The sequence below is a fragment of the Balaenoptera borealis genome (assembly GCF_965194805.1).
Source record: "Balaenoptera borealis genome assembly, chromosome: 5".
Taxonomy (NCBI): domain Eukaryota; kingdom Metazoa; phylum Chordata; class Mammalia; order Artiodactyla; family Balaenopteridae; genus Balaenoptera; species Balaenoptera borealis.
In genome coordinates, this window is record NC_138862.1 from 74,614,222 (window position 1) to 74,624,310 (window position 10,089).

Consider the following 10,089-nt stretch of genomic DNA (forward strand, 5'->3'; position numbering starts at 1 on the left):
AGGACAGGGTCTATGTTGCCTTCCTTTCTGTATCCCCGACAAGCAATAGTTTGGAAGTTCTGCTTAGTGGTATCTGCTCTGTTTGTTGGCTGGATGAACTAGAACATGAATGCTTTTCCAATGCAATCTATCACTGGCTCACCATTTCACTTACCAGATGTGTGACCTGGGCAAGTTACTTAAGTCACCTCTTTAAGTCTCAGTTTTCTCACCTGTAAAATGGAGATTAGTTCAACTGGTCTTGGGTCTGAAGTGACTTATGTAGTGGCTGGCACACAGCAGGTGCTCAATTAAATATATATATATGTATATATATATACACATACATATATGAAACTGCTAAAATATTCAGTACGTGAATGCTTATCAGCGTACGCATAGAATATGCAAATACTAAATGACAAGTATTTTCAGTAACTCTTTCAATACGGCACATCTATCTCTTTGTTAGCTAGCCTGATGGTTGGGGAAACTCCTTGTTATATCAGTGTGGGTCATCTTTTGTGTGTTTTCCCCTTCCCAGTGTCCTTCTGGGGGCTGTGGTGACAGAGCCAAGACTGGACATAGAGAAGCAGATGTCTGGGTGTGGGTAAGTGTGTGCTTCTAAAGGTGCCCCACAGCCATACCAGACAGACTCCTGTCTTCTCAGGACCACTTTTCCTCCTCCATCAGGTCATGACTTTTAACCAGCTAAGCGTGTCTGGAGCATCTGCTGTGTGCAATGCTTTGTGCTGGGCTTATGGATGATACAGATCCTCACGTGCCTACCTGCAAAGAGCTTCTCTCTTTATTGGAGGAGCAAAATGGGGACGCATGGGGGAAATTATTGAGTCAGCAAGATAGTGTCACTAATTTAGTGCTATCATGTGAGGGGCTGGTGACAAGTGACACAGGTTTCTAAGGAAGGAGAGATCAGTGATGACGGTGGGTGTATTCATCTACTTGGGCTGCCATAACAGAATACCATAGACTAGGGAGCTTAAACAAGAAACATTTATTTTCTCATAGTTCTGGAGGCTGGCAAGTCCAAGATCAAGGTGCTGGCCAGTTTGGTTTTTGGTGAGGCTCTCTTCCTGGCTTACAGATGGCTACCTTCTCACATGTCCTCACATGGCCTGGGTGGGGCAGGGCTGGCGGTGGTGGGGAGTCTTGTCTTATAAGGACATTTATGCTATTGGATTAGGGCCCTACCTTTATAGCTGCATTTAACCTTAACTACTTCCTTAAAGGAAGTCTCCAAATACAGTTCACATGAGGGGAGTTAGGGTGTCAACATATGAATCTGGTAGGGGGGCACGATTCAGTCCATAGCAGTGGGGAAAGGGTGTGACTCAGTCTAGAAAGAAACCTCCTTGGCTAGGTGGGTGGGGAGCCTGCCTGGTGAAGGGAACAGCTTGGGCAGAAGTGCAGAGACAGGTGCGAGCAGGCCGTGAGGAGCCTGGCAGGGCTGGTACCAAAAGTGTGTGCTGGGTGGGAAATAGGTTTGAGAAGCTGGGGGTATGGCCAGATTATGGAAGGTTTTGAATGCTGGGTGTTTGGAGGGTTTTTTAATGCTGAGTTTGTGCTTATTGTGTCTGGAAATAGGAGCTGAAGAAGGTTTGGGAGTGGAGGAGGAAACACTGGTTAAATGGCAGGGCAACAATAAGGCTTTGAAAATGCTTCTCATAGGCACCAGATCTAGGAAACCTAATCCTAGTCTTCAGATGAGGGCGCTGAGGCTAAGAAAGGTCAAGTGACCAGATTAAGGCCAACAGCGGGTTAGTGGGACGCCAGGATCAGCTATGGCACTTGGCTGGCTCCACTGTGGACCCATCGTCCATTGTGTGCCTTGGCCCCTGGGTACCAGGTGGGGAGAGGGGCTCAAGGAAGGTCCATGTGGGAATTCCCTGGCAGTCCAGTGGTTAGGACTCCGAGCTTCCTCTGCTGTGGGCCCGGGTTTGATCCCTGGTCAGTAACTAAGATCCCATGGCCAAAAAAAAAAAAAAAAGGAAGGTCCACTTACTGGGCTTGTGACCAGTGGATTAGAGGGAGTTGAGAGCCAAAAGCAGCTGGAACCCGCAGCAATGATCTAGATGAGATTCCCTCCACTGCCTCTTCCCCCGACCTGGCTGCGGCAAGATCAGCCTACGTGAAACTGTTAGGGAGCAGTGGAGAATGGATTTGAATGCAGTTCTGCGGACTGAGGAGGATTTGCAATGGACGCGCAGGCGGAAAGGAGGGCATTTTATATCTGTTGGATATGTTGGTTGCTATTATTATTGCTATTTAAGATGGTACTCTGAACCATACATTTAAGTTAACGCTTTAAACAGTAACACACCAGATTTAACCCAAATCCAAACAATATGACAGTACAGACAGAAAGGCAGAAACATCTGGGAGATATTAAGTGCCTGTGAGCAGTGGTTTTTCTAAGTCGAAATCCATGGGGCCGGCTTCCAGGAAAACTAACCATTCTGTAGATGAAGAAACTGAGGCTCAGAAAGAATAAAAGCTGCCTAAAGCCACACAGATTGTAAGTGGCCGAGCTGGTTGACCCCAGATCCATCTGGATTCAATGTGTGTCCTCTTTCCACCCCCAGGATGCTGACACTGGGCCTGTTTGACACTTGGATATCAGGTATCCATCTGGTAACTTTATTTTCCAGACCCCAAATAGGGACACATGGTCAGACAAGTGTGAAGGCGCTTATGGGGACAAGAGGCTAGAATGTTTTAAATTAGGACCATCCGGGCAAAGCCAGGACATCTGGTCATCATAGGTATCTAGGGGCTGCCCACACCCTTGGCACGAGGCTGGCTGTTGCCATTTAATACTCTTCCCCATCCTGAACGCCCAAGGTCTATTTTTCAGTTGGAGCATATGCCACAGACAAGTGAGAGACTTTTAAAAAGATCAAACAGCTGGAGAGAGATTGCATTGGACATTCTTTTTAGGGCAGCCTGAGAAGGGGAAAGAGCAGGGGAGGGCAGGGAAGTGGCAGAGGGTCAGAAGAATAACCCACAGCTTCCAGATCCTAGGAGGTGCCAGGCTCTGTGAGCGGAGGGCAGACTGAGGTTGGAGGGCTCTTCACCTGTCTCAGGAACGTGGCTACCCTCCTCTCCTCTCCCTTCCTCTTTCCCCGTCTCTTCCACTTGCTCTTTCCTCCTTTTGAACTTCAACTGCTCCCTTCCTGCCTTCCTCCCACTCCCGCTGGGAGAAGAAGGATGTGCAGCTGTGCCTGGCACCTCTCTGGGAGGGGGCATCGGCTTCTGGGGAGGGGAGATGGCTTTTAGCTGACTTACTAGCGAGTGATGTGATGGCATCAAAACCTCTTCTGTGAAATGGGCCCAAAGGAACAGGTTACTGTAGAATTCTGTGGGGTCCTATGTGAAACCGTTCTGGAAACTGTAAAGAATTGGACACATGTGGTGCTCAGTTTTGAATTCTGTGGGTGTTGGGGTCAATGTCATGTTGATATTGTTAGGATCAAATGCCAATCTTAGAAGCATTCATCTGGAGACGTGTGTGTTTGATATTGTGTGTCTGACTCATTAAGAAAGAAGAAGTGAGGTCGGAGGGGTGTGTGTGTTTCTGTGTGTGTGTGTATGGAGAGAGAGAGAGAGAGAGAGAGATTTGGCATTCGCTAGAAAACACATAATCATAGAGTATTAGAGACAGGCCTCAAAGAATGTATAACCTATCCTCTTCGCTTTATACATGGGGACACTACAGTCCAGACAAAAAAGTTAATTTTCCAAGGTCAATAGCTAGTCAGTGGTCACAGTGGACATCATCCAGGTCTCCCGGTCCAAGTATAAGTCTTCCCCTTTGAGGCCGTGTTCAGCCATATCATGCAAACGGCCCTCTGCTAGGAGAACGGGGAGGCGGACAGGAGAGGAGATGTGATCTCTAGTGTCCGGGCCTCACAGACTAACTGGGAAGGCCATGCCCCAAGCAGAGAACAGCTCCAAACTGTGCTGACTAGGGTGGGAGATCCAGGGATACAGCCCAGGGGCCTATGAGAATTCAGATACAGTCACAGCCATCCAGGCCAGATGGTTGGGGAGGACTTGGGGGACAGTTGGAATGATGTAGCATTGCCTTCAGTGATACTTTGGGCTCCAACTCTTGTCTAGAGGTAGTTAGTTAGGCTTTTAACCAGCACCTCTATTTTGAATTCACATGTGCCTATACTTCGCTTTCCCTGCAAAGCCCATTAAGTTACAAACTGATGGCTCCTAAAACCTCTCTGCAAAGGGTTAAATGTCTGTGACAGAGACAGAGAAGCTCACCAGTTAGTATCTACTTCGCAATCAGCCCAGTGTCTAAAGGAAGGCCACTGACTAAGTGGTTGGCAAAGCTAATTTGTCATTCTGGTGTTTTAACCTATTGTGCTTTTAAAAGCATTATTCTTCCAAAGCATTTCAAAAGTCTATCTAGCTCCTCTTGGGGAGAACCAATTAGCAAGCAGTCTTTACTTGCCAGTGCAACAAGTTCTCATTAAAGTTACTCACCTTGTTTTCCTTTTTATCTGGAAACATCATTGGGAACCTCTGGAAGACAGTGATCTCTGCCCCCTCCATTGCACCTCCCATGAATTCTTTCCCAGGGTGGGCTCTAAGGGAACTTTTGTTGGATTGACCTGAAGATCAAAGTAGGTGGCATATCCAAGTTACTCCCAACCCTCTTGAACCCCCAAGCCTCGAGTTGCTCACAACTCGAGTTATCACCTGTGAAACTGTGGTTATCCTAATACCTCATGTGAATTTCCACCATAAGCAATGTCACCTGATGGCGGGCATCTTGAGGAAGAAGACTGAGTCTTATTCGTCTTGGTATCTTTATGCTTAGCCCAGTGCCTGGTACATAGGAAGTGCTCAATAAATGTTTATTAGATTAAACAGAAACAAAACACACTTTTATTAGGCTACTTCTGTCCCCAAACTCAGACTATATATCATTACAGGTAAAAGAGATTTTAAAAATCATTCCCTGCTTTGGAAACTGTACTATTGGCTTCTTTTCTCAAGGTCAGCGTTTCTGATCTGATTCCTGTAGTTCACACAAGAAATGATAACTTCCCTGTTACTTCAAAGTCCCTTTCTCTTACCTAGGCTGATTTTTTTTTTAATTTTAATTTTTTAAAGCACAGACTCATCTTTGATCTATGCAGGACAATGTATCTGTGTTGACAAGATGTTTTCCCCCAGTTTCCTCATTTAAGCAAGCTTTAATCAGTTTGCTCCTTCCTTGTTTTAGTCCTGAAATGATTTTTTTTTTTTTTGGACCCAGAGTTTACCACGGAAATTCACATTAGAGATTATTTCTGAGTCTTTCTGGGCTTTTCATCTTCAGATTATTAGGATAAGACCCTCCCTCTACCCCCAACCTCTGTCCACTCTTTGGATTATAACTTAATTTAAAAACATGATCTTGGGCTGCATATTCATTCATGTGAAGATTAACTGATCCAGATGAACTTTACTGGGATGTAAATACTGGAGCTGGAAGGCAGGATCAAAACCATTCCCTGTACAGAAATGTTAATCTTTCTTTTGCAAAGGGGAAGCACAGCACTTTAACATGTAAGGCGATTTCAAGCATTTTTACATTAAGTAGACTCTTGTGTCCTTTTTGTATGGTTGAGATTATTTACAAGTAACAGGTAAAGGCCAGAGGTCCACAGAACCACCCAATCTTCCTGTTTTAATGTCAGCCCCACCAAAGATGTTTCGAGAAATCACTGTTGTGACCACAGTATCAATTAGTACGACCTACTAGTATTTCATCCACTTGAACTATGTCACCAGAGCTTGAACGAAAAAACTATGTTTCTATTTGTGTGTGTGTGTGTGTGTGTGTGTGTGTGTGTGTGTGTGTGTGATGTGGTGGTGGAGTGCTGGGTTAATGCAGAATAACAAGAGAAGAGCCTAAGCTTAATGAACAGTCAAACTATAACAGACTTTTCTTATGAAACAAACTCTCTAGATTTCTTCTGTATATCAAGAAATCAGTAAATCCTTCCATAAAGCAAAAGTAAATCTTTGTTGACTTATAAGAATGTTTGGACTTTCCCTGGGTACTTGCCACTGAGTCACTTTTATATGGAGAGCTTTGGAAAGTTTGCCTCCTGCTAACAGATACCAAATTGAGAGACTAATAAAACATAAAATAGCCTGGGGCATTCTGGGATAAAAATGGCTCCAAGCTGACCTCTTATCCAGACTTCCATACTTCTACCCCCTCCAGCTCAGCCCAATCTCTTAGACCAGGTCTAAAATAGGCTGCTTCCAAAGAAGGGTATTACCAATACCAAAGGGTATTACCCTTGGGTTAAATAAATATTTTGTGTGATTTCTTTCACCTGGCCAATCAATTATTGGCTCAGATTGACCTAGAACCTTCTGGTTATTGTAAAACTCTTCTGTCTCTACCCCTGAAGAAAGAATCATCTATTATCTCAACAGTGTACACACACACACACACACAGAGATACTTTTACAGCATTTTGAAGCTTTGGTGAGATGCCTTAACTTATTTAAGCAAATTACACAAAGTAAAAAAGCTCACATCTGTTTTGAGATCGACTCTGGTAGCACTCGTGTTATTGGACATTATAAAAAGGAATTCCAGTTACAGCAACTACATTAATAAAAGCACAAGTGGGGTGGGTGAAATTGGAGTAGTTCACTAGGTTAGATCAATATTCAATCCTGGCTACACATTCACCTGGGAAGCTTTTGAAACATACCCATGCCAGGTCCACATGTCCGACCAATTAAATCAGAATCTCTGGGGGGTGTGGCCTGAGCATCTGTATTTTTAAAAGCTCCTCCAGAAGATTCTAATGTTCAGCTAGTGTTGAGAACCACAGAGTCAGGTAAAAGGAACCTGGGAATCAGGAACGCAGTGATTAATATTATGCCATGTCCAATAACAGAGTCTGAACTTTTAATTTAGGATAAATCTTCAGGTGTCAGACGCTAGATAGGACTTTAGAGAGAATGTCTCATTGTAGAGAGGAGGAACTGAGGCAGGGAGGCTTATTAAGGTTGGATGGCAAGATAACATAGACAGCACTCGTTCTAGAAATCAGTACCTTTCACTGAATACCTCTGCCCCTAAAAGTTATATTGGAAATTAAAAGATCAGATACACCTTTTTGTTCCTAGCCATCCATTTACTTCGAAATACTTAAAAGACCGAAAATGGTTTATGGTGGTGAAAAGAGCACAGCTTTGCCACTCTCAGACCTCTGAGTGGCATGGACATAAAGGCCGCATCATTTATTAGCTATTGCTTATCCTCTCTGAAGCTGTTTTCTCACCTGTAAAATAGGCATTAAGAATAAAACAAATGAGGGAATTCCCTGGTGGCACCACGGTTAAGACTGCACTCCCATTGCAAGGGGGCCCGGGTTCAATCCCTGGTCAAGGAACTAGATCCCACATGCATGCTGCAACTAAGAGTTTGCATGCTACAACTAAGGAGCCCACTGGCCACAACTAAGGAACCCACCAGCCGCAACTAAGGCCCGGCGCAATGAAATAAAAAAAGATAAATATTAAAAAAAGAAAAGATTTTTTTTTTTTAAAAAAAAGAATAACACGAATGAGATAAGTCAAACATGTAGGATGTGCCATAATATGCGCTCAGTAAATTAAATAGTAATTATAATTATTAACTGCATTAAAAAAAAAAACTTGGGCTTTATGTAGAAAGAGCTGCAGAGGGGATACAAAGATGTCATGGTGTTTCTTTGCATGAAATATCTTAATCTTGCAAAGGTTGTTTTTGGTTTCCATTGATTGAAAACACAAATAAACCTCAACTGAAGCACTTCCTAGGAAGGAATGAATGGATTTCCAATCTGTGTTTTCTTGTTTACGGTGGAAAATATGGCATCCAAGGAAAACACAGGTGGTTAACTGTTCAGTGCCTTCTATTTTTATCATATGCAGAGAGGGCTCTAAACATACAAATGCAAATATTTTAAGTAACAGAAAATGAAGACTAACTTCTCAAGGTTAAAAGGCTTCAGGTTTCCTGTGGCAAATTTAGGTTTCTCTCTTTCAGCCATTTCTTGAAAAAGAGCTCCAGATCCCATACAGATTGAATTCCAAACCAATTATCAACAACAACAAAATCTGACAATTGGCATTTTCAAAGAACCATTTCTTTTCCTTTAGGGTCTTTTTGTTTTGTTTTGCATCCTTTTTGTTTTGCAAAAAGAGTATCTACGTCGGGAGAGGCAAGCCACCTCGGCGGGTTGTGTGTCTGTGAAACGAAGATGGGAACCGAGACTCGGCAGGTCCCCGGAGAAGCTGGCCGCCCCCGCGTCCCCAGCCCCCGGCCGGGCTTGTGCGGACGTGTCTCGGGCGTGACCTCTGAGCAGCTGCGCCACCGGCTCAGCCTCGCGGCGGGAGAAACCCGAGCTCCTAACAAAACAGTTCCATCTTTGGCAAGTCCTCTGGTATTTAAGGCGCTGCCGGTGGGGAGAGAGGCCGCGTGCATGAGAGGCTCTGGGAATTCGCAGGCTTTCGCCTCCCTGGTGTTACGTTTCTGAAGGCTCTGAGCATTTGCGGTGGAGCCTGCGGTGGATGGCCGGGCGGGGGCGGGGGGCGAACCCAACCACTGGATCTTCCTGTGGCCCGAGGGAGTCTGGTTCACCGTCCTCCCTGGGGTGGGTCTCAGGACTTGATTTTTCTTTTTCTTCTTTTCTGCAGATACCATGTGGTCAACAGGGGCTGAGAAGATTTAAACCCTTACAAGAGGAAATCTTTCTAATATCATCCTCCCTCCCCCCCAAGCTGATTCAAGTTGTCACTTTAGGAGCTGCCTCTACCTGCCTGAAGTACTGGAATGCAGAGTTGAAATTGACAAAAAATTAATGCATTCTTTTGGGGGAAGACGTTTTGTGGCCCCATAATAGTACTCAGCAGTTATTGAGTGCTTACTCTGTGCTAAGCACTTTAATGCAATAATTCATTCAATCCTCACAACAATCCTATGAATCCTATGAAGTAGGAATTCTTGTTATACCTGTTTTATAGGCAACGAAATGGGCACAGAGAGGTTCAGTAACTTGCTCAGGGTCACACAGCTAGTAAATGGTAGGGCTGGGATTGAAACTTAGGCAGTCTTGCTCCAGAGCCTGTGCTTATAACTACTGTGCTCACCAGATGAAAGATGCTGTGTTCTAGAATTCCTCTTCTGGCACGCCGGATCTCAACAAGGTGGAGAAACAAGCTCTGGGAAGTTTGGAAATCAGATGTGACAAAGTCAGGCTTTCTGAAATGTCCTGACTTAGTCAGAAAGAGCTGGGGCCTGTGGGGGAGGTGTATACAGCCCTCACCAGGAATTGTGTACGTTCTGTTAGTTTTGGACATGTTGGTGGTGTGTTAACACTCACCCTGCCATTCTTGGGAAGGCTTCCCTGGCGTTTCGACTTATGGGAAAGGGATAGGACAGGCAGTGACAAGAGGTGAGGACTGTAGTCAGTCGGCTACCAGTATTGGTGTGAAAAAAGGGGGGTATAAGAGCGACATGGTGCCTGGCAGCCCAGCCAGGACCTTCCCTGAGAGTCAGGGGAAGGGCCTGATCTCACCTTTACTGCTCCAGGAAGTGTTCCGGGCCCTTGGAGGCCCCTTCCTCTGAAGCCCGGGTCTGGCAGGCCACTTTACTGATGGACAGAAGTTGTCAAGGAGTCAGAATCTGTTTCCCCATCGAGGACATCCCCTTCCTGATATGCACGTATAAGGAGTGGAATGAGGCATTGGAGGATGCTTTTGGGGAGAGGGCAGTGAAAAAGCCAAGGTTCTAGGATGGGTTGGGGGCTCATTTCTCTGCAGTGTGGAAGAGCTAGAAGCATTGTTTCCCTCACACACACACACACACACACACACACACACACACACACACACAATACAGGAAGTTCACTTCCCACTGGTCTGAATGTCTCTCTAGATTAATCCTTACTCACAGATTCCACTACTTTTGTGGTAATGATCTCTACAGTGCCATTTTATACCAGTGAAAGTACGCACACATGTACCTTCAGTTAGGCAGGAAAAGTCTTTCCCTATGGCCCCCTCTCCGGGTACCAG

At 45.0% G+C, this 10,089-nt stretch overlaps 1 protein-coding gene across 8 annotated transcripts in view; it reads left to right on the top strand.

The window, feature by feature from the left end:
• The window catches only part of LOC309629361 (uncharacterized protein), a 31,131-nt gene extending 21,254 nt beyond the window's left edge, over positions 1–9,877 (top strand). For 4 of the 8 annotated variants that reach the window (XR_014245011.1, XR_014245013.1, XR_014245015.1 and 1 more), the window contains 2 exons: positions 8,173–8,444; positions 8,710–9,877. Coding sequence is in view for 1 of the 8 variants with exons in the window: in XM_082393392.1 (XP_082249518.1) it covers positions 8,173–8,456; positions 8,710–8,874 (449 nt within the window). In the remaining 7 variants the exon portion in view is untranslated. Of the gene's footprint in view, positions 1–8,172; positions 8,457–8,709 lie in introns of all 8 variants that reach the window. The other 4 variants (XR_014245012.1, XR_014245016.1, XR_014245014.1 and 1 more) reach the window with 3 other exon arrangements.
• The last annotated feature ends 212 nt before the right edge of the window (positions 9,878–10,089 follow it).